General features: G+C 37.2%; 2 protein-coding genes across 2 annotated transcripts in view; one reads left to right on the top strand and one right to left on the bottom strand.

Annotated features, from left to right (window-relative positions):
* Positions 1-9,032, bottom strand: part of LOC138049668 (dynein regulatory complex subunit 5-like) — a 14,609-nt gene extending 5,577 nt beyond the window's left edge. Inside the window, exons 1-10 of the mRNA XM_068896063.1 lie at positions 8,941-9,032; positions 8,135-8,208; positions 7,976-8,040; positions 6,817-6,895; positions 5,218-5,345; positions 3,496-3,539; positions 3,205-3,314; positions 2,072-2,173; positions 857-932; positions 367-484 (exon numbers count right to left, since the gene is read on the bottom strand). Coding sequence (XP_068752164.1) covers positions 367-484; positions 857-932; positions 2,072-2,173; positions 3,205-3,314; positions 3,496-3,539; positions 5,218-5,345; positions 6,817-6,895; positions 7,976-8,040; positions 8,135-8,208; positions 8,941-8,973 — 829 coding nt within the window. The 5' untranslated portion in view covers positions 8,974-9,032. The remainder of the gene's footprint in view (positions 1-366; positions 485-856; positions 933-2,071; positions 2,174-3,204; positions 3,315-3,495; positions 3,540-5,217; positions 5,346-6,816; positions 6,896-7,975; positions 8,041-8,134; positions 8,209-8,940) is intronic.
* Positions 9,033-9,125: 93 nt separating this feature from the next.
* Positions 9,126-22,696, top strand: LOC138049666 (malignant fibrous histiocytoma-amplified sequence 1 homolog). Its single transcript, XM_068896062.1, has 9 exons — positions 9,126-9,422; positions 11,350-12,655; positions 13,602-13,960; positions 14,771-15,291; positions 16,750-16,939; positions 17,608-17,871; positions 18,828-19,056; positions 20,308-20,352; positions 21,471-22,696. The coding sequence occupies exons 2-9, from the start codon at positions 11,425-11,427 to the stop codon at positions 21,743-21,745; spliced, it is 3,114 nt and encodes a 1,037-aa protein (XP_068752163.1). The 5' UTR covers positions 9,126-9,422; positions 11,350-11,424; the 3' UTR covers positions 21,746-22,696.
* The last annotated feature ends 2,180 nt before the right edge of the window (positions 22,697-24,876 follow it).

The following is a 24,876-nucleotide window of genomic DNA, read 5'->3' as shown; positions in this document are numbered from 1 at the left end:
GCTCAATGAAGCTAATCCTGGATTACTGGAAACTTAAGTTGCAGTTTAATTGGTGTTTCAAAAAGAATTTCCTCAAAACTTTTAGCCTTCAATTTTGACGTAGACGTTTAACTTTAGACTAAAATTATAAGGCTAAACCTTTATTGGATTTACAAAATTCATACCTAGGTTGGTACTTAATAGCGGATTAGTGTTAACTAGAATCAGCTTTTGAGAAACTGTGCCCTGGATTCTTGAGGTGTATCCACGAGTATACTTAACGGAATAATCGAGAGGCCAGGGGAAATGGGGTTATGTCAGAAATGGTGACAAACAATTCAGATTTATTTTGTCAAGGAAAGGAAGATTTCATAATCAATATTTTACCTAACGTAAGAAGAGAAGGATGATCCAGTATATGGCTAATAAGAACGCGGACTTTCTCGTCATCCACTCCACTACGATGAAGGTGTAATACTTTCAAGGTATGACAAGCCTTCACAGCCTAAGAAACAAGAAACAATACAATACAGGTGTGCTTCTTTGGCGATGGTTTTCAATTGAGTGTCATAAAACAAATACCAAATTAATTACTTTGACCAATCACAGCAGGAGAAAACAGCAGAATGAACCAATCGAAATTCGTAGCAAATTTGGCGTGTACCAAACTTGCTCAAAGCGCGGGAAAAATCGCGCGTGCAAGTCGCGATTGGTTCTGGTTTTCCTTCTCATTGGTTGATGAACTGGCGCGACATTTTTAAACCAATCACAAAGCGTAGAAATTGCAATCACGTAATTACTTTCGACAGCCATTTCAAAAATCCTCTATTGCTTAAATTGCAAATGAATGCAATTACTGTTGTCACAATGCATGCACCTTGGCAAGTAAAAGGCAATCCCTGGCAGTAAACTGAAACAAATTCCATTCAAAGTTCATGCCACAATCACGAACTCTGCCAGGAAGAAATGAAAAATATGTTAGTATTATGATATCCTAGTTGCTTGGCATCATTTTGATGGCAGGACAACTAAAAAAGGAAATCAGAATGCTGGGCACAAAACAAACGTATGACCTCCTAGCACTGGTCAGATGCTTTTCCCATTACGCCAATGAACTCCTGCCGAGTTAGGTTGTTGCTACAACCAGTTTCTTAGACCAGGAGTCCCACAGCTTAGGATTCCTGCCCGGATACTAAAATGCGTTGAACATTCTTTCCTATAAGTTACCCATAGATACTTTAACAACAACAACAACAACAACAATCTCAGGGGATTTTCCATTTGTCAACTAAGTTGTCCAAACAGATTTACAATATATCATATTGAGTACTGCATTATTATTGTGTGAGAGGGCTGCAGCAAGGAATAACCCAATATGAGGAAATAAGTGAAGTTACAAACCTTTAAAACTTACCCAAATTTCTTAAGCATAGGAGAGAGAGGCACAAATTTTACACAAACTATATTGCATTACCTTGTTACATACATCCAGATGTGAGGCTTATTTTAACATACATTGACAGCAAGGCTGTCCAACATTAATAGTTAGAAGCCTGAGTCATTTTTTCAAGAGCCCAGAATTAATTAATTCCAGCTGGGATCATATTTACAAGAAAGTGAGGATGAATCAAGTAAGGCGCCCCTTCTGGCTACTTGTTTAGAAATTTGGTCGCCCGCGCTCGCAAATAAGGCGCCCCAGGTGACTGGGCGACCGTTAGGCAGCAAGCTTGTACATTGACAGTGTAGAGCTGCACCCAGGTTTACTAAAATACATTCTTACAATATATCCTTTTATACCCACATGCAAACACACACCTACATATATCTACGTGCTTACAGTATTGAGCAGCAGCGAAAGTAGAGAAGCAAGGGGGAAGTGAAGATTAGTTCAGTCAAGGGACTCGGATCAAAAGTGACAAGAGAGAGGATGGAGATCAAGAGAGAGATCCGGGGAAACAAGGAAGGCAGCTAAAACAAGGATTTTAAGCCTTTCCACTTTTTTTGTGAGGTGCCAGCTTTTCTTTCGAGACACATTTTTAACCATTATGTTAGGATGAAGTAAAATGAAAATACCGGTAGTCTATAACCTCACCCATAAGTCAAATGAAGCTCCTCTAGATGGGCTAATTGGGGTGTTATAAGACCAAAGTCAAAATGATCAATGTTAGGACCATCCTGACCAGCATCACTGCCACTAAAATTAAAAAAAAAACCACAGTTGCTAAATTCATAAAGCAAAGAATCTTAACAAATTTCATCAAGACAAAGCCAGTGGTGGTGATCAATCACGCCTGCCACCTCTGTGACCCCGGTTAAACCCTGGCCTCGGGTCATATGTGGGCTGAGTTTCAGGTGATCTCAATCTGACTCCAAGGGTTTTTCTCCGGGTATTCCGTGTTTCCTCCCTCATCAAAATCGACTCAGTCAATTACATCTGGCTGCGGGCGGATACCCCTCGATAGGGATAACCTCTGGTATCCTTCCCTTTCATTGAATTAAATGAACGAAGTTATTATTATTAATATGATTATGATTATCATGATTATGATTTATTATTACATATTATTATTATTATTATTATTATTACTATTATTAAACTTTTTTAATTGAGGACACTTAAAATAAAATAAAAAAAGTAAAGAAAATCAAACCCAGTTTTGGTACTGATGAGAGGGGAAAACCAGGGCACTTCAAGAAAAACTGAATGAACTTGATTCAAATGATTATTTATTACAGGGATTTTAATTAAGATCTACGTCAAGGTCGTCAACAAGAACGCCATAAAAAAGCAATATCATTGGTTATTAAAAGAGGAAAGATAATCATGCTGCAGGTGCAGCACACATTTTAACAGTAATTTTTTAGGTACTTTTCACAACAATGATGAGAAATCAACAAATTTGAGATTAAGACAACAACCTGAGTGTACAAATGTGAATCTTTGATTCTCTATTTTTTACTCTGAAACCGCTCATATTGTTTTAATTTTAGGATACTTCATCCATGATGTGAATGAGATGTAACAAATGTGAAAGGCTTATGATATTGCATTTTTTGAGGTCACGATTTTGTCGACATCACTGTCATTGACCTTTAAGTCCTTATTGCAGGCATCAAACCAGTGACACATTGGCGGAAGATGGGTGCTCTCACCAAATAAACAACCATGCTCCATTCCCCATAATTTGGCAGTAACAAAAGGATCCCTAAAATATTGTTACTTACGCATCAGAGGCGTCATCATCTTTAATCAGAGCTTCTTTCACTGGGGGTAAAAGCTGCCTGATGTTTAATCCCCGTATATAAGGAGTAGAAAGCCCGAGTGTTTCATTTAACTGTTTGAGAAACAAGCAAAAGAGAATCTTCTAATATAAGAATGTGTATGTAATATCTTTCAAACGATTCACCATTCAGTTTATTGTATCTTCTAATATAAGAATGTGTATGTAATATCTTTCAAACGATTCACCATTCAGTTTATTGTAGTAAGTAACCAAAAAATAACCAGTGACCTACCAAAGATGATTCTGTAGTTTCTGGAACAAACTTTTCAATAATACCTGCAAGTCAAAGGCGCAGATTGAGCCGCAAACCTGAAGAAATTTTAAAACTTTTAAGAAATTGATTCAAGGAACCTGTCTAAGACTCAGGACTACTTGTGTCCAAGGATCAGCTTGATTTCCTTATACTTTGAAAGGAAGGATTGGGGATTGGGTTATGATGTCTTTCAAGAATTACAAAGTTGACTGGCAATTTAACCACATGCAAATCCAAAATCAGAACCAGTAGACACTACTTCTGACACTAACACATCCTCAGAATGCAACAGGGGAAGTGCTGGCACACTATAAAAAGGAGTGCCAGCATCAGGTTTGACTGACACTTGCCTTAGTAACAGACTGAACTGCTGAAATAGCAGAGTCACTTGAACTAAAAAGAATTTTATAAGGAAAATAATAATAATAATAATAATAATAATAATAATAATAATAATAATGGAAACTTTATTTGTCTTCGAATACAGTTGTAAATCTCTCTACGTATAGGCAATTAACGCCTCTACGTATAGGCAATTAACAACTGGCTGCTTGAAATTGAGTGATATACTTGTATACTGTATTTACAAATGAATAAAAAATATATATATATATATATATATATTACAGTTTTATTAAGTCTGGGCTATCCCAAGTCTTATTTCTACGACAGAATATAAAATATGTTGCTCTAATGGCAAGACTTATAATTTTTTTGATTATATAGTGTTGTTGCGTTTTGTCAATGCTAATGTCATTCATCATTTCTAAAAACGTAGAGCATTCGTTGGAGAGAACACCAAGGGAGCTCATGGAAAGGTTTACAAATTTGACAGATCTGTAGTTACTTCTCATGTCTTTGACCACGTTCATGTATTTTTCTTTTTTGCGTTCTACATTGTTTTTAAGGTTAGATTCAAAACCAACCGTTAGTTCTAGAATATATAGGCACTTGGACTGTATTAGGAAAAGAAGATCTGGACGATAATTTTCACCAGTTATAATTGAAGGACTCGGAAAGCCATTGACATCAGCATACAGTGAAGAGCGATCATTAATTGCAGGTTGAAGTGAATTGGCAATGAAGTTGAGAATTGAGTCGTGTCTCCAGGTGAAGCGATCAAGGTAATGTTGACAATCAGCGACAATATGGAGGAGTGACTCAGGGTTAAGGCAAAAGGAGCAATCAGGACTTTGTGATAATCCCCATCTTGTCATATTCGTACGTGTAGGAAGGGAGTTGTTGATGTAGCGAATGGTAAAATTGTAGATGTTCTTGGGTAAATGAGACTGGGCAGATGACCAAATAGAGTTAACAGATGACAATGAGTGCTTGATAACATTTGCAAAAAAGAAACCTTGAGATGTTAAGTGGTGTTGCAGTTTGTCTTCTTGATTCGAACAGAAGTCTTTAATAATAATAATAATAATAATAATAATAATAATAATTATTATTATTATTATTATTATTATTATAGTCTTTACTATACAGTCACATGAAAAACATCACTGGACAACATACGTGTTCAGCTTACAAATTTCTAAAATTATTATCTAGTAATGATCTAAAGTAAGTAAAGTTCAAATTAAAGAACATTGACAAGCCATTATTATTTTTACTCTTCAGAGCAATACTTTTTTTTGCAATATGATGTGCCTGTGAATAACAATGATTTGACAGCAACCTTGGCAGAATACTAACCTTCTAAATTCCTTTCAAAATACATTCTTTTCCAGCTGTTTCCATGTTGGTTGATATCACAGACCTCCCACCTTGCTTTACAGCACCTTTTCCAGTAACCCTCGTCGGACACTAAATTAGCAGTAACCCTGGTGCAAAATAGGTAGAAACATAGTAATCAGTGGATAACCTTGCATTTTAATTCCAATAAAAAGGATGCTCCTAACATATTATGCCACACCAGGTCATGAAAAAAGTTAAAATGCCGACCACTCCATCGGGCAAGCAAACATGATGACCCACTTCCCCGAAGGCTTCCTCCACTTGACAAGGTTACTTAAATTATTATAAGAAAAAATATTGTATAATTTTTGTTTCTAGATGACTCTTCGGAATTCTTTAAATTATAGAAAGAATATATTGGAGTGGGTGCTTGCCTTAAGTGGGCAAGTGGTCAGAGACAGTTGCTAACCAAAGTTTTAAATCTTCTTGTCCCAGATGACCTGCCTGGGGTTAAGAAAGAGAAGCACCAAAAAGAACAACTCAGTTAAGTCTGAGTACCTGGCAGAGATTTTCCACAGGTAAAGGGTAAAGGGTGACGGGTGAAGGGTGAAGGGTAGAATTGTTGTTTTGCTCTGTTTCAAAACAAACCTTCCAGCGAAATTATTCAAATGAATTGGATGCTCAACCATTACCATTTCAATGGTTTTACTGTCAAGAAAACTTTCTTTCAATAAAGAGGCAAACGGCAACTCAGAATTGGCATTTCTTTGGGATGATCCAAAAAATGATAATTAATTAATTAATTAATTAAATTTAAGATAACTTTGATCATGGTGCATTGATGGAACCAAAGAATCCTTTCCCAGAGTGGACTCTTGGGTTAGGTAGAAATCTCTACCCTCCACCATTCACCCTTTGTACAAAATTATGCCACTTCACTTTCTCTGAGGACTGTATGCGTTCTTCATTCAAACTTTCAATAACATTCCAATTTAAGTTACACTCAATGCACATTCTTTAAATTTCATACATTCTGTTGCCTTGAAATGATATAGCCAGAATGCACATGTGAATTTTGCCTTGTGTGGCAGTAATATAAAGATCCTGTCACCCTTCACCCTTTTACCTGTTCCCCGTAGTAAAAGGTCTGTCGCAGAGTAGCAGGCATTGACGATAAAAGGAAAGTGGGATATTAGGGCAAGGGAATTTGGCTATCCAATTCAACAAATATGAGAATGCCTCCCTCATCACGTCCCCCAATTCCTTTGCTCTGATGTTCCCCCTTTCCTTTGAATACTTAATTGGCATGTAAATTGTAGACTACAACAAATTCAAACGTCAGACCCCTTTGAGAGACAATAAACAGCACCAGATAACAGTACTGCTCCTTAGCTTCTATTTGAAATAGAATTAATTGTTAACATATTCCACTTGGCACATCCTTATGCATCTCTATTTATTTATAATTACACTGTTAAGATTCAAACAAAAAGTGCATTGATACTTCAATTTGACCAAAAAACCTAATAAAGGACATCCAACGAGACACTACAATAATTGCAAGTTGAATTTACAATGTACGTTAAATAGCATAATTTAGTAGTTTTGCTGACTTACTTCATGGCAATTTCTGTTGAAAGAGCATCAAGCACTTTGGATTTGTGTTTTGGAAGGAGTTTATCAAGAATTGGATTATCTGCAGCAGAATCAAAATGAAATGACTCCCCATACTTTAAACAGTTGATGATCTCTCAGACAAAACACACATTATGACAGGCAAGTTTGGCAGGCGATATTCTACAGTACAGCTTACCTGTCCATTCCTGCTCAACCAGATAACCAAAAGAAAATCTACACTGCAAGATTTGTTGCCTTATTTTTTTCATGTCATGAAACTAGAGACTGTGTGCAAGCAATAATTATTAATGACCAAATTATTGGGGTGAGCAAAAGGGAAATTATATCATTTTTTCGGGAAGGAAAAAACTGGAATTCAAGGAGAAAAACCTGTCTGAGCTGAATACAGAATTAACCTATTGACTTCTTAGGCACCTTAGGATGCCCACAGTTGACAAGTAAAATTGTTTGGCATTAGACAGAGTAAAATCTATTAAGTCTCTGCTCCCGGGAGTCAATGGGTTAATAAAATAAATCCTAGGTAATAAAGCAGGGGCACAATATTATTGAAACCGGAGATAAGCGCCGGCCTGATGAGCCTTCTGGCTCGTAAGCGGAGACTTTTTTTTTTTACAATATTATTATTATTATTACTATTATTATTACTATTATTATTATTATCGGTGCAGTGTATTAAACTTCAGCATGCCAGGAGAAGAAAGTTTCATACGGCACTTAGCGTAACCAATGAGACTACAAATTGTAACACTTCTAAACAATATAAAAACCTATTATTATTATTATTATTATTATTATTATTATTATTATTATTATTATTATTATAAAGAGCATGGCTCGTCAGTAATGCACACTTCATAAACATGGACACTGTTTTTGACCCTACCAGCTATTATAATAATAATTATTTGTGTCAACAGTTGGAAGACTGTTTAAAAAAGAGACAAACAAACAAAGTGAATCTGGCAATCACTTATGCATATGACCCTTTGACTTGTTAAACTACAGTGAAAAATGGAACTGTTGGTTGAAATTTAATGGCATTTGTTTGAGGCCTGTTTGCCAAATCTCAGCTGCATTACAAATATACAATACAAATATCAGCACACTACAACTTGGCAGTGCCTGACTGCATGTTTACCTTCAAAATTTCGAACAATATGTTTTACACACAGCTCTGTGAGAAGGGGAACTGTTGCAAGGCTCCTGAAAAATTTAACACAGATCATATAACACCTTTAGAGAATAGTACAAAAACTTAACATAAGAAATAGAAAATGAGGTTCAGAGTTTAACCAACCAGTCTGGATCTTCAGCAATAATCCTTCTCATTTGCCGCGCATCAGATGCTGGATTATCTTTAGTAGCAAACACCTAAAACATTCACAACAGCATTAACAAACCAACTCATAAAGTTCTTGCATAGGCCAATCTAGAAAACACTCCTTTCTTTCTGTCTATTTAATATCCACACCCCCTCCCCCCTCCCATGGATGACATAGTTTCTGAGGGGTAGTGAGCTAGTTGGCACCATTTGATCTTATGATTTTTTCTTAAGGGTATAGCAAAAATCAGCCCTTATTTCTGAGGGGAAAAGACAAATTTGGGTTATTTCCAGGGAGGGGGGAGTGTGGTAGCAGTGTTTTAGACCAGTTCAAGCGGAGCGAGAAAGAGAACGTGACCTCCTTGCAACTCTTGTCCTTGCTTTGATCAAGAAGAACAATAATTTTATACAGCAATTCTATATAATCAAAGAAAATTAAAACTGAAAAGCTTATCAATCAGCTGATGTTAAAACGCATTAATTAAATGACACCAATGTTTGTAAACAACGTAACGTACACAACCAACTCGGTCCAAAATGGTCGAGGAATTCACCTATTGAAAGCACACTGGAGAGTTGATGTTGATTAATTCCTCTAAGTTTTTCGAGGTTAAAAACTTATGTAGGATTGCAGAGTGTCATATTGCAGTGGTAGTTTTCGTTAGTATGATAAACAATAAATTCTATTTCAAAAAATCACTGGCACAGACAAATCTCATCATCAAGAGATATTCTCAATACTTAATCGGAAATTAAAACAACTTGGAAACGATAACAATTACCGGTGAAGCGATTTTTCTTCCTGAAATCTCCATACTTCCAGCAGCCCCAGCGAATCTTGCTAAATTGTTGTTGCTATAGGGACAGTGGCGGGAAAAATGTAGAGAAGACTGGGGCGAAAAGTTAAAATGCTTGACATGCGCAGAACTGTTGCGTGAGTGTCCTGCCCAGAATAGCCATTTATTTTGTAATATTGGCGATTGGCGCGCTCGAAGAGTTTTCTCGGAAAAGTTGGCTTTCTTGAAATTGATCGTGAAGTCACGATAGTGGGTGGGGGATTTCAAAAGTGTAAACGTTCATTATTACAAAATTTCTTTGAAATCGCGTAAAGGAAGTGTATAATTCATTTTTTTTCCAGGAAGTAGTACGATCGGGATGTTATTGCATCGAAATCAGCTGATGAAAATTCCCCCACCTTGATTTGATTTGTGGTATTAAATTAAGCTTACTTTGGGCATGACCATTCTTCGGAAACTGGTCTGAGGTAAGATGCATTTTATTTATATTTGACTTTAATCACCTTGTACCTATCACCCTCTTCAATGTAAAGGACACTGCTGACAATTATTACTCTGTCCCGCGTAAAAACAGCTTTCTCGCAAGAGTACAGGGGACTAATCCTGTGAAATACGGGAAGGAAAAAACTGGAATACAAGGAGAAAAACCTGTCTGAGCTGAATACAGAATTAACCCATTGACTTCTCAGGCACCTTACGATGCCAACAGTTGACAAGTATTCGTTTGGCATTAGACAGAGTAAAATCTGTTAAGTCTCACTCCCAGGAGGCAATGGGTTAACAAAATAAATCCTGATGAGATTTGTAAACGGCTTTCTCGCAAGAGTACAGGGGAATAATCCTGTGAAATACGTTATATGTTATATGCTGTGTGCCAGAGGAATGATTTTCTTCAAGGTTGGAGAAAACGCTACGCGATTCGAAGGGATCTAGGAAGGAAAAATGCGTCAATGTCCTGCAAACTGTTTGTAAGACCCTTTCAACGATCAGATTAGCTTTCTATTTGCAAATAATATAATGATTAATTAAGCTAAAGAAGATCATTCACTTTTCTCTTGTTAATTAATACCTTAGGTGGAGTAGTTACTTGTGACTTTTGTGCTAACATTGTTTGTCAGGTGAAGCTAAACAAACTAAACTTATAAGCACTTAATATCAATATTATTGTTGTTGTTGTTATTAGGGACCTTTAGATCGGAGTATGAGGACAACTCCAAGTAAAAGTTTTCTGTACTGAGCATGCATATGCACAAGGTTTGGAGGCCGACATTTTTAAAAGTGTGTATGCTCAGAATGGAAAACTCGTACTCCTAGTTGCATGTCCTCGTCCTTCGATCTAAAGGTCCCTATTATTATTCAGATGGACAGACCTTATGCAACATTGCTGGTTTCTGCAATGAACCAATGTTAAATCATTTGCTTAGTTGACTTGAATTAGGGGGCAGTTTGGGTGGCATTTATCCCAGTATTCCTATCATGACATCACTTTTCACATGTAGCTCCTTTTTCTCCCCTTACTTAAAGTGCTACTATGAGAAAATTCGCATCTTTCTGATCTAAGCCATTTTAAGACACAGCCATGTAGTCTGTATGAGACAAAGAATGCTGTTTACTCTTTCCCAATATCTCTTTCTGTTTCAGAGATATTCAAATTTTTTGCAAATTAGCAAAGGAATGACGTCATAAACTGAAACGAATTTTTATTCAAATATGATGAAAACGGATATCTCGGCTAATTTGTACCAAAATGCTCGATTCTTTGCAGTAAAAATCCAGTAGATGTGCTCCAGAATATGAGCATACCAATTTTGAATACCATGGCAACAGTTGCAGACCTCAGTCACCTTTGGTGTTGTATATGATAATTGTCAATGGTGCCTCATCTGCATGACCCTGCAAGCATTTAAGTATATTAGGCAGAGTTTGTGACCTTGTTTTATTGTTTTTCTTGCTTAAGATTACTAAAAATATTGAAATCATGTTGGAGGGGACTAAAAAAGAGTGAGTTGCCATGTGAACCAATTTCCATAGGTGTGTTGCCTGTAGAACTATGTACCTACCAAGTTTCAATGGTTGCTGCAGCAAATTGACCGAGATAGCTCTATTTATATACTTGATGTTATATTGGGTTGAGTGAATGACGTCATCAGTCCTCTCATTTGCATATTTTACACATTAATTTTTTCAAATGTAAATATCTCCAGAACCAATGCGGGTATTTCCAAACAGTAAATACCATTTTTAATCTTTCCGAGAATTCTATGTGATAAAACAAAAAAATTCAAGGGATAAAAATTTGATCGTAATACCACTTTAACACACATGATAGCAACATCATACACACAACAGTAAAAGTAGTAATTATTAAATTGCACTTCTTATTCTTTTTTCAAGGTTCTTTGGCATGGCCAAGCAGATCTTACAAACAATAGAATTTGTAGCTGCCATGTGGAATTCATCAAATTAAATATGGCAAATCCATCTGAATTTGAAATGATAAATCCGGTTCCTAAGGACGTACATGAATCATTGACAAAAGAGCATGGAAAAGTCACATTGGATCTTACAGGATATGATCCCATTACACCAAAAGATTTTCCAGGAATCTGGAGCATTCATGGAATCAATGATCTTCGATTATTTTCAAACTATGTGAAGGAAATCCCGAGTGGATTCTGTGGACTAAAACAACTGAGGACACTTTTCATGAGTTGTAGTCCTATAAAACCTGATAATGGCCTTTTAAGATTGCCAGAACTGTTTGGTAACTTTTCACACCTTGAAGAACTGCATTTAGTTGGGAACCATTTTGAAGCCTTCCCTTTGCCAATTTGTCGGCTTTGTAAAGTCAAGAAACTTTACATGGATAATTGCACACTGACAAAGATTCCACAAGAAATACAGAATTTGTCAAGTCTTGTTGTGGTGGATTTTAGTTACAATAACCTTGGTAACGCTGGTAGTTTTCCTGATGAATTTTTTAATCTTCCAAATTTGAAAGACTTGTACCTTATTGATTGCCAGTTAATGGAGTTACCACCTGCAGTAGGAAATCTGAAGAGCTTGGAAGGTCTCAGACTTGGAAAGAACAATCTATCAAAGCTTCCGGAAGAGTTATACAACCTGACCAATCTCAGGAAACTCAGTGCTGAAAGGAATCAGATATCAGAGTTGTCTCCAAGGCTTGGACAACTTTGCAACTTAAAACTTCTCTTGATTATGGAGAACACACTTGTAACCTTGCCAGATGAGATTAAGAATTTAGAAAGCTGCAAGCACATTAACGTGTTTGACAACAAACTCACCTGCATTCCTCGTTCCATTATTGAGATGCCTGTTCTTGACTCCTTAATAGTTGATGGAAACAGTAATTTAAGAAGACCACCCATTGATGTTTGCAAACGTGGATTGAGCAGTATCAGAGGTTATTTTGAGTCACTAGAGGCTGTTGACACACAGGCAGTTCATTCACAGCGTCTCAAAGTCATGTTACTGGGAGAAGCTGGTGCTGGAAAATCAAGTCTTGCATACGCCCTTGTGAATGCAACAGCGCTCACATTTCCAGACGGCCAAGCACATAGTACTGTGGGTGTTGATTTCTACACTTGGCGTCCAGTTCCTAATGGGATAGAGTTTCATATTGCTGATTTTGCTGGTCAGCGACGTTATCAACTCACTCATCCATTTTTTCTTTCTTCAGGTACTGTTATTATACATGTATATAGCATTTAACTACTGTAATACTACTGTAACAGTATATATTATTATATGGCTTGTGTTTGTAGCCGATATAATGCGTGCTCTGATTAGCTAATTGTGACTGAATTGTAGGGCATTATTCTCCCGTAATGCCCACGGGCTGATTACGGGCTTGCAAAAACAAAGCAAAAGGTAATTAAAAAGCCATATAATAAACTACTTACTAACCGAGCTAGCTCGAGCCGTACTGGGGAATATTGGCCCTCAGTCGTTTTTGTACGGACCTCGCTGCGCTCGGTCCGTACTGCCACGATCTCGGGCCAATATTTCCCAGTACGGCCCTCGCGCTCAGTTAGTAAGAAGTTACTATTCCTCGATAATAGCTAGTTTTCACAGTGATACCATCAAATTCTACGATCAAAATCGCAAGGTCTTCACAATTTTTATCTACAATCGTACACCAACAGGGCGGCACCATACAAAACTCTTTAAACTTGTGTGAAACGCTTCGACAAACGATGAACTGCAGTCAGACCTGAGAACTGGAGAGGTGGTTATTTTGTTTGAATTCCTACAACATTCCAAGTTCTTGGCCCTTTTTATTGAACGGTTTCGAATATTTGTTTGTTTCGTGACAGTAAAACAATCTATGGAGTGTGAAGGTGAAGTTTTGAGATTTTTGGTATCACCTGGCCCAAATAATTCCAATCTTGTCTTTTATTAAAGAGGGAAATCAACCTGCACAGAAAAAAAGTCTTTGTAGCAGGACTACAATCATGGATTACCCCTGGGATTTTAAACCCAGGCGACTTTTTTTTGGGGGGGAGGGGAGAGAGAGGGTAGGGCACGTGCATGCCAGTGTTCCCTTCCTGCTTCCCTTTAATTGAAGTGCTTCAAATATTACAGCTGATTACTAACTGTGATTCTGTGTTGGCATAATCTTTTAGAGGCACTGCATATCTTGGTCGTGGATCTCTTCAACTACGATTCAACTGAAAGCTGTTTTTGCAGAACCATTGGTGATTGGCTAGATTTGGTTACATCTCGTGTGTTGAAGCCACGAATCATGATAGTCCCAACACATTTGGATGAATTTGAAACCAGTGATGATTGCCTCGTCAAAAGTCGGTGTGATGATATCATTAACCGTGTGATGCATTACTGCAAAGGGCAGAGCGCATTGATTGACCTTGAAATCGTAGAAAAAAAGAAGAAAGGATTGCAAAATGCTGTACAGGGAGGCAGTGATCCTGAGTGGAAGAAAAATAATCCCCCAATCATCTCTTCAGGTTTATCCAAAGGACCGGTTAGTTACATTTGTCTGACTGATTGAGTTTGTATGATAATTATAATGCGCTTTTGATCACCTAGCGTGTTAAAAAGCGCACTATAAATGAATAAATTATTATTATTATTATAATTATGCAGATTAAAGAGTGTCTGTTAATCAACCATATCAAAGGCCAAATTGGAAAATACTCCTTTGAGATCAATGTGATTCTTCATAATATAGGAAAGCCAAACTTAGTATTATCTTGCCTTATCATTCAGTCAAAAATCAATACAGTCGAACCTCAATTATCCGGATTTCTTGATTATCTGGACTTGTTCTCTGGTCCCAACTTTGCCATGAATATTTATAAATTAGCCATGATCAAGATCCGTAGCCATATTCTTTTTAAAACTGCAGAGTTGAAAAGTGAAGTAAAGGCGAGTTTGTTTCACTTTCAAAAAGCAAAATAAAGCAGCGCTCGCACGCGTCGTAACTTACATGTAAGCAGAACTTTCAAATGAGTTCTGATTGGCTTAGAGTTGCTTTGTTACTAAATGTTGCTTTCTTAATGTAATCAGTTTCTGTTCTCAATTATCCGGACTATTTCGTCTACTCCAAACAAGTCTGGATAATCAAGGTGCAACTGTATTAGAATTTGTTCCCCATATTACACCCAAATATCTTATCGAGAAAACTTAAGTTATGCAAAGCATTTGAGACATGAAATGACTTGAAACAAAAATAATTAGTACATGGACTGGTTGCACTAAGGCTTTTATTAAGATCTTTAGTAATATCAATTTTACTGTATTTTATTGCACATATTAATTTTGTTTAATTCAGGATCAATTATCGGATAATGAGAGTTACATTGCAATGGTTCCAGTCAGTAGTATTGGGGAACTCACTGGAATGAAAGAGCTACAAGATGAGATCATCCGTGTGGCAAATGACTCCCAACTGTTTCCCTCTGTTGGCAGAGATTTACCAGAGGATTGGATTACACTTGAGAAAGCATTGAAGAATCTAAGAGTGAAGAATCAAGTTCACTGCATGTCTTTCAATGAGTTTGAAATCTTTACAAAAGAACATACTAGTCTTTCTCCCTTGGGAACGAGGTCTGCCCTCTCATACTTGGATTCAATTGGAGAATTGAGATATTACAAGAGCATTCCATCCGACTATGATGTCTTCATTGACCTGAAGTGGTTGGCAAAGTTGGTTAAGTGCTTGTTTCGTCATGATTTGGAGGCAACACTGAAATTTGATGAAGTGTATTTCAAGTATAATGTCATTGGGGGTAATTTTGAAAACCTCAAGACAAAACTACTAAAAGAAGCATTGTTGTCAGAGTCTCTTTTGAGGTAATGTATTCAGAAATGATAAGGCTCCAGTTCCCATGATAATGACGTGAGAAGGGTGGGAAACTAGTTTGTGGTTTGGCAATGAGAAAAAGGACAACAGATTGAAAATTAGAGTTCTAGGCAGGATTCAATCCTATGACCTCTGAAACACCGATTGGATGCTCTACCCATTGAACTACTACAACGCCCAGACAGCTTTGTCTCGCTGGTCTGCGGTAGATGACATTTAAAGTGAAAGTGAAAGTGAAAGTGAAAGTGAAAGTGAAAGAAACAGGGAATTAAGAATCTTGACAAAAATAATATTTCGGAAGTCACTTTGTGTGTAAGAAATCACCCTGTAGTGAGCCAGGCTACGACAGTGACAATGATATTTAACAATGCATTATTATTCCCTTGCTTAATCATCATGGTTATGTATAGGAAACTGCATGACCACAAGTGCATTTTGTGATCTATATATAGGCATGAGAAGTTTCAAAACATCACAAGTGACCATAAATCACAAAATGCACTTGTAAGCAAGTTCGTACAATTTATACTCAACAAAATTGCTCCATCCCTGTGTTTCCGTAGCAACTTCTGTATTGCAATCTATAACCTATTTGTGAATTTGCCATCAACCAATCAGAAACGTGATATTCTGTTGAATATATCGTGCTGGTCATTTTGTTCCTTAGGTTAATTTGCAACCAAACTACATGTAGGTCATTTTGTTTCAACCTACAATAGGTCAATTTGGGGCAGGTACATTGTACAAAACACAGGTCACAGGTCATTGTTTTATCTATACAGATAGTGTCCTAAACATTCATTAAAGCTAACCTTAAGCCCAATTAGGCCTAAACAAACGTTTTTAGGCCTATTGTTAGCATTTGTAAATGGTGAGGGTTGCTTCTGTATTGGTAAAACAATGACCTGTGCCCTGTGTTTTGTACCTGCTCCAAACTGACTTAAGTTGAAACCACATGATCTAAGTTAAAACTTGTTGACCTAGGTTGAAACAGAATGACCAAGTTTGGTTCCCAAGGAACAAAATTACCTGCAACATATAATAAATTAAGTTATGATTACTGCAATAAGGCTAGTGAGACTAATTTCAACTGTGATGTGCAGCTGTACTTGGATTTCAGTGTTAGTGTGGATGTATTCTTTGATTGCACTCACGGTTTGACCTTGTTGAGCTGTCATGGCAATTAGCTGCAACAAAAATGTTTTTGCCAAAACAATAGAAAAACGCAGGTCACGTTTTGCATATTTTAATTAACATGCAAAACTTGAGCTGCATTTTTCTTTCTGCATTGTTCTTTCCACCAACATGGGTGCTGTGATGTCAGGTGGGATCAAAGAATATCAGGTTTTCCATAATAAACATGTAGATAAAAGTATTCAGTTTACAAGTTTTTGATTTAGTGTTTAGTGTACCCTGCATTTTTGTTTGTTTGTTTGTTTGCATATTAGGTGTCTGTGGCATGAAATGAATCTTGATGATGATATGTTCCCACAAATGGTAGAACTGCTGCATCACCTTGGCCTTGCATGCCCAATGCCCCCTGATGGTTCAGATGAGCGGAGTCTTTTAGTTCCATGGTTCTTGAGAGAATATCCTGAGGCAGTAGACCCCATGCCAGGCACCTTACACGAAGATCAGGTATGTACAGATCGTTGGTGTACAAGTCATGTATATCTAGGGTCTGACTTGTGCAATAAACATACATTTAGGCACAAGTATGCACAATCATTATTAATTTTTTTTTTTGTTTATTTATTTAAACTCAATGGAAAGATGGTCTTTGGGTTACTCTGCTGGAGACAATTGTGACTCCACACACAATGTGGCACACATGACAACCCTACCACGGTCCACCACTTGTCACACTGACAAGGCTGTCAGTACAATGCTACCAATTAATTTTTTTATTTCCCGCTGGAGGGGACATGTGGGAGTAAAAATGATGAGAAAAAACAGCGATGGTCCAAACTGGGTTAGATCTGCAAATATGATTTTCAACAATATGTGCACTCTTGCACAATGCAGCATATGGCATATAGCCCTAACTCTGTAACCACTTTTATACATTCTATAACGTGAATGAGATGGAAGAATCTCAAAGAGTACTGTTTCTAAGATAGTGCAAAGTTGTATTTTGAGGTGATGTTTTCATCAATGCCACCGTCATAGGTTTTAAAGTTTCTATTTAATGAAGGTCTACAAAAACAATTTCAGCCTAAAGTCAGGAGATTTGACAGCTGTTGGAACCATGACGTAGATTTAAGAACCCCCATCATTGTTATTGTCACTATTCACTCCACTTACAGGACGAGATTCATCTGCTGTTTATGATGGCGTACCTGCCTCCTGGTTTATTCAATCGTCTTCGAGTCCGTTGCTGTTCTCCACACTGTGACCACTACAATTGGAAGGATCATGTGATACTGTTAACGAATGACCACCGTGTACTGATCTGGAAGGATAAACATCCTCCTGGAACAGAATCGAACTCACCTGCGATTCATATCAGAGGAAGAACGCCTAAGGGTTGTAGAGAAATACTATGGGAAGTTCTCCTACATCTTGTGCAGGTGAGTACCAAATTAACAATCAAACAACTAAAACCTCTTCTTCCCTGAAATTGGTACTTTGATCAAAAAATCACTTCCCTTTTTTCTTCAAATTTTGAAAGTGTGATTGCTCAACACCTGACTGGCAAAATTTTGAGCTTTGATTTTTGTCCAAATGCTGTTTATTTTGAGTGTAAGTTTTGGATTTCATGGTCTGCCATTACTCACGTTAAAAACTGACCGATTGGACCTCAGAGCGTGGGATCTAAGAAAAGTGACATCATTGACTCACTAACTTCAACGCAAGTTAAATACTCTGAAAGCCCAAAACTCTGCATATTTTATTCAGCTGTGTACACACACATTGCACTCTTAAACTATTTTCTCCTCGATCCAGGTCTCTCAAGATTTTAAAATTAGTAATGGCAGACCAAAAGAAAACAAATTCCAGTTAAAATAAACAGGTGATGTATTTTAATCAAGGCTTAAAACCAAAGAAAAATAAAAATTGACTTGTAACTGATGCGGTTATGCCTTCTGCTGACACGACAACAATCAAGACTGTTGCCGAAAGTGGAGCGTTTTCAAACCAATACCGTTCATCCATCACGAAAACAGTGAAACCACATCAATTTCAATAGTGACTATTTTGGTGGGAACTGTGCATTGTTTGATTAAAAATGGTGAATTTAGCACGTAGTGCAGCACTTGCTTATACCATCACGATTTGGATTTTCTGGCAAAAACGGTTCCGTGTAAACACTTCCAAATTGATGTTAATGCGGTTTCAAGGTTGCGAAATCACATCGATGTGAAACTGCATTATTTTGTATAAACGCAGCCTTAGATGAGGTAGGTAATTTACAGAATCTTTATCAGTGCATTTGATAAAAACCAATCACAGAATTGACTATCAAAAATGGCTTAAGTCACACTGCAGAATGTTCTTGAATATCGATTTCCTTCAACTATGACAGGAAACAGAAGCACTGTTGGCAGAATGGCAGAGACTGAATGTACAGCGTTTTTCATTATGCCCACCTTGTACGCAGAAAGGGAAACCAAGCCCTTGCCTATTTCCATGCAACTGGATGAGTACTAATTCAGCGAGCAAGGGTCTTTCCACACAGACAAAGATTTGCAAGAAGGGCAGCATGTTTTTGAGAGGAGAAAAGTTTGACATCAACCTTATCTATCCCCCTCCTGGTGAGTTGCCAAATAATAACAGAATCAAGTACTTGCTCTTCCTCAGTCTGGATATCAGTATAAAAGATGAGTAAAGTGGACCAAACTCAATGGGTCAAGCATTTCAAACGATCAAGATTGCTTTCATAAACATGCAACTTCAATGTTTAGATCTGTTGATCGCATTGTTTTCAGACAATAAAAACTTAAGAACCAAGCTGATTGAAAAAAGCCAAAATTTGGCTTTAATCATATCGTAATTTAATGAAACGTGACCCAGTCCACTTTAGTGGTTATAGTGAAAAAGCACTGGCTAAAAATTCTAACTTACTTTCTAAAGGCATGTTTGGTGAGATGAGTTTTCACTGTTACATCCATCCCTTTATTCAGAGAGATTAAGCTTTTGTGGCACGAGATCCTGCTTATTTGGAAAAATTGTGCCAATTAAGAACCATACTTGACAATGAGTGCCCCTTTTTTTTTTTAATAGAGACAAAGTTAGGCTGGTAAATAGTACTTTTCTTATAAGTCAGTGCAGTTAATTCTGGATAAGCAGATACCGTAAAGACTCGCAGATAAGCCGCACCTTTTTTCCAAAAATTTGCGATCAAAATCGTAGGTGCGGCTTATCTGCGAGACCATTTGGGAAAGGTGCTGTGAATTTCGGTGTCCAGTCTTCCATCGTCCGATATTATGCCTGGTTACACAGCTTCGCACAGTGCATGCAATTTATATGGAAAAACTGCCTTGAATGGAGAAATACCTGTGAACAAATATCAGAATAATATCAATCATATGTCATACGTGGTGGGCATGATGTTTATTCTACTAAAGAGCTAAAATTACGGGTTAGACTTTAAAGTATTTTTCGATCCATTGTTGGCGAGTTTGCCTTGGATGAAGACAGAACACTTCATGGTCTCGACTTTGGATTTCTTTCGATTTTTTTTTCATGAAAAACTTTTTTTCCAAATTTGAGTTGCTAAACTCGTGGTGCGGCTTATCTGCGAGTCTTTACGGTAGTCCTATTTCCCATTGGACTTTCAGTTTCTCTTGGTCAATATTCCTTTAGAGAAAAGGAAAGAAGCAAAGTCATTTTTTTTTTTCAACACAATACAAATGAGTAATAATGAGATTCATCTTCTATCAATTCCTCCTCACTTCCTGGATGAGTTCATTTCCCCCACTGACACTTCGGAACAAATTATTTCCTTGATTGTTAAATTTATGTTGTGTTATGAGATTACTAACGTTGTTGTTGTTGTGTTAAAGATGTCGTGAAGAGGGTGTTAGATGCTCCTTCACCTTGTGAGCCAGGTACAGTTTTCGTTTGTAAAATGTATGTTTTAAAGAACATGCATATAATTTTTTTCAAATAATTACCTATGTAGTTAAATCTAAAACAATTACCTTAGGCTCGGTGAATATCGGTTAACAAAAAACCTTGACTTTGTCTTTGTTTGTATTCACCAATATTCATTGTGTTGTTTAATGTGTTGAAATATGAAGTATTTCAACACAAATTTACAAATTAAAAGCAGTTTGAACTTATAAGTTGGTAATGGAGAATACAATTGCAAACACTTAGTTCTTTAATTAAGGTGCTGAAATATATATAGAGTAGTGAAAGTAAAATTACAAGGTGAAAACAATTTGAGTTCCCTTCTTTCCTTTACCATAGCGTTCAAGTTTGTCAAATAAAATATTATGATTAACTGTATCGAATGCTTTTGAGAGATCAAGGAAAATACCAACAGCTATGTCACCACAATCCAAAGCAGAGGAAATCTTATCCTGCAAATCAATCAAAGCAAGTGTAGTGGAGTGATTTTTTTCTGAAGCCATACCGCTCATCACAAAGGACATTTAAATTAGACAGTTATTTAAACGGTTATAAATTGTTCTCTCAAGAAATTTGGAAAAACTAGGTCGAACCGAAAAAGGGCTATAGTTAGTAAATAGCGACTGGTCATTAGCTTTGAATAAAGGTATTACCCGTGTTATCTTCATTTGATCTAGTACAATGATTAATTGGATAGAAGAGCTCTCCTTTTCTCCCTCCCATCACAAAGAGAAAACCTGTCCAAGGCGTAGTAGCAATACTCCAAGTTGCTTTGTGCTAAGAAAATTGGGATGCGCTCTAATTGTGTGAGCCCCTGGGACTTGCATGCAACTCTTCCCTATCCCAAATAATTTATGGTGAGAAGGAAAAACAGATATTGCAAACCCCACCCTCCCCCTACAATTCTGGCAATGATGAAGCGGGCAGTCTCAGTGGTCACGACGTTTACTGTGCCCTTGAACAGCTCAACTCAGTGCTCCTTTGCTGGAGTCGAACAAACAGCATTTCAATTACTAGTGCAGATGCTCCACATCAACTGAGCTTTTGGCCATGAAACTTCAGGTAAAGTTTTAACAAGTAATACTCTCTACAGTTTCAGAAGATGTTCCCCAAGCCCTCATTGCTGATGTTTCTCAGCAAATCACAAAGCAGTGGACCATAGTTGCTTCCTACCTGGGAATTCAGAATGACAAGGTAGATGCTCTGGATGCAGACAACAATTTATTTGCTGACAAAATCATTGCTATGCTGAATGCATGGAAACGCCAAGAGACGAACAAAGCTACAAGGAGCAACCTTGTGAAAGCTCTTGAGAAGGCTAACAGGAATGACGTTGCTGAAAAAGTCAGGCTTTTCAAAGAACAGTAAATTGATTTTAAACAGTTTTTTTGCTTGCTGCACGGTATGATTAATAAATATACAGTGTAAAGACTGAAATTACAATTTGCTTTTACCAGAAAGGGTTTTTCCTTCAAAGATTTTTAAGTGGCAAGTTTTAGCTGAAGCACCTCAAAGGTATTCTGAGAATGCTAGGTTATTGACAGTCGTGTAGAAAAAGAATTATTTTATGAAATTGCTTTTGTACATTTATTGAAAGAGTGATACTACAATAGAGTGCTATACTTTAAAATGGAGTAATTGACTTTAATAACCATAAAGATTACAAGATAGGACGAAAAGAAATTTTAAGACCAAAATGAAGAATAGAAAACTGTGTATTTGAAGTGCCCCCAGCTATCAAAAGAGGGATAACTTTATCCAGTGGACAAGTCAGTGTCCAGGGTCCGCTTGTTTGAATGCCGATTGAGTTAATCCAGGATTAGCGTAAACTTTTGTTTCATGTTTTCAACTTTTTGGTGAAAATTTCTTTTTCTTATTTTTGTTTTTCAAGAATGACTTCTTCAAATGTAAAGTGTTGCTGAATATCAGCATTGAATAGCATTTGGGAGTAGAGAAATAAACTCCTTGGTTAATTTTTAATCTGGGATTAGCGTTAATCGGCTTTTGATCAACCGGGCCCAGAGCATAAAATATACTTCACGTTAAACGTTGGCCAAGGTATAAATACCCACCTTTTAACTAGACGTGCTTAGAGTGTGCATATTCAGAGTTGTAATTAATACTGAAATCTTTGCAGAGATTGAAACTGATGAATAGTGATTTGTCCACTGGATAAAGTTATCTGGCCTTTGAATAACTGGGGCCAAATTTTAGTGTAAAATTCCAAGTCAGTTTAAGTAGATTTCTTATACATTAATTAATTTTGTGAAAGGGATTTAAGGGAAGGAAATATTTACAAAATAAATAAGTTTTATTTTTTTATGCCAGTGTGATTGTTTTCTCATTATTTTATTTCTGGTTCCACAGTTGAGCAAATGTAACTCAATGTGTTAAAGAGTTTGTTGGTTCATACATGAATCCTGGTCAGCCCAAGAACCCGTTTCTCGAAAGTCGCGAAAACATTTTGGGACTGAAAAGCTATTTGTGAAACTGTCAACCGGTTGTTTTGGAAAGCCGATCTTTTAACATGTTTTCAAGGTAACAAAAAGAAAAATTACTGTGAAGTTTGACGACTTAAATCCTCTCCGTTCATGAGATACAAAGAAAATGGTGACACCCGAAAATGACCCGTAAAGTTTCGGGACTTTCGAGAAACGTGCCCCGGGACTATGACTTTTCAGTTGTCCCTTCACTTGTTGCCAAGCAATATCCTCTTTCCCATAGGCACATTACGCCATGTGATATCAATAGTTGCATTGACCTTAATAATTTTTATTTATCACCTTTTTTGCTTTGTTATTTTACGCATTTTGTCGTAAGATTGCCAGTTGCACAGTTTGACAGAAGAGTGTACCATCATTTCAGGGATTTATATGGCTGCATTTCAAAGGGCAAGATATCCAAGATCACAAAGTGGTTTGTGGGCAACATGCAGTATACCAATACCCGAGAAATGTGCAGCATATCTTGTAGCAGATTTGAAAACTCCTGTTTATCTGTTTATCAAATAGATTTTTGGAATTTTTATTTAATTATCAACTTTTGGTATTTCCCTCATATTGCTGCAGAGAGGATTGGAGATCCTGTAAGGCTAAACACATGTATGAGCAAAAAAAATGACGTTTACGTGTTCCTTTTCACTTCAAGACCAAAGAACGCCCAATACATAGAGATTATTACACGGTGGCGAGAAGATATGAATTTTATGTTCGAGTGGCAAGAACAATATCGAACGAACGAGTGAGATATTGTTCTTGCCACGAGAACATAAAATTCATATCTTCGAGCCAACGTGTAATGTTCTTTTTATTATATGGAGACTAAATATTGAATATTTCCGATTTTATTTTTATTTGTTTATTTGTTTTACAAATACGGCTGGGCTTTATGAAAAAAGGCGGGAAAAAAAGGGCGGGAATCGTGACGTCATTGAACGATACGACACTCGCTAAGGTGACATACGGAAAATACGCCACTCTGGTCCCGGATGAAGTGGCGTATGGAATCTACGAGTGGTTTAGTTCCCAGTAAAACACTCTCCTCCATATAATAAATTCATTTACAGAGGTAACAGAGTTAAAGATAACAGGGTTATTGAGGTAACAAAGGTATAGAGTTACCGTTTAAACGGTTTCAACATTCGTTGAACAAAAGTTGAACGGATGTTGGGCAAATGTTGGACAATTTTTTTAGTTTTTTAATCATCCTAAGATTTTTTTTATTTTTTTAAAGGAATACTATTGAGCAGCATACATCAACAGATCTTGTCAACTCCTATTTTTTCTCCGACCGGTTTCGCCTGATTACGCAGACTTCATCAGGGAGTTTGAACAAATCACGCCGATCCAGCAAGGGTGTGAACAGCGAAAAACACCTACACAACAGTACGTGCAGGATAGAATCCTGCATAACGCTGAGAATTGTATTTTTGGGGCTCACGGATTATCCACTTCCTGAGCCGGCTGGCCTTAGTTCCTAGGGGCAATTAGTCTCTTCTAAGCGTTTTACTCCTAATTTGGTAGGTGTTTCGCTAGGCGTGGACGGGGTTCAAGACCTTCGCCTTATCAAACGAAAGCCCCCGGGTCGGTCATTTCGCAAGAGAATGCCCTCTGTTGAACCAGCTGGTTAAGAAATAAACTGTATTGTCCTTGTTTTTGTGGATATTAAATCAGATTTTGTGTATCACTTTCTCGTTGGGTGGAGTTGTTGATAACTCCGATGGGTCACATTTTGAAAGCAGCGATCAAGTTTTGCAGCAGGATGTTAGAGATCAACCCATCGCTGTTAAGGAGGACTTGGCTCTCGCTATTACCCTTAAGGTGGGAAGTTCGACCGTCTTAAATTGTCTTGCTAACATAGATTCTTTGATGCTCCGTGAGCCCCAGAAATACAATTCTCAGCGTCACGCAGGATTTTAGTCCGGCATATTATGAACGTACTGTGGGTGTTTTTCGCTGTTCACACCCTTGCTGGAATTTGATTTGTACTTTGTAAATAAG

The sequence above is a fragment of the Montipora capricornis genome, chromosome 5 (assembly GCF_036669925.1).
Source record: "Montipora capricornis isolate CH-2021 chromosome 5, ASM3666992v2, whole genome shotgun sequence".
Classification (NCBI taxonomy): Eukaryota; Metazoa; Cnidaria; class Anthozoa; order Scleractinia; family Acroporidae; genus Montipora; species Montipora capricornis.
The sequence above is the reverse complement of the archived record's forward strand: the minus strand, read 5'-3'. Positions and strand labels throughout refer to the sequence as shown.

Coding starts and splice junctions, on each gene's coding strand:
- LOC138049666 (XM_068896062.1), top strand. CDS start 11,425: ATGGCAAATCCATCTGAATTTGAAATGATAAATCCGGTTCCTAAGGAC. Junction 17,872..18,827: donor TTCTCCTACATCTTGTGCAG/GTGAGTACCAAA, acceptor CAACTATGACAG/GAAACAGAAGCACTGTTGGC. Junction 20,353..21,470: donor TCCTTCACCTTGTGAGCCAG/GTACAGTTTTCG, acceptor TACTCTCTACAG/TTTCAGAAGATGTTCCCCAA.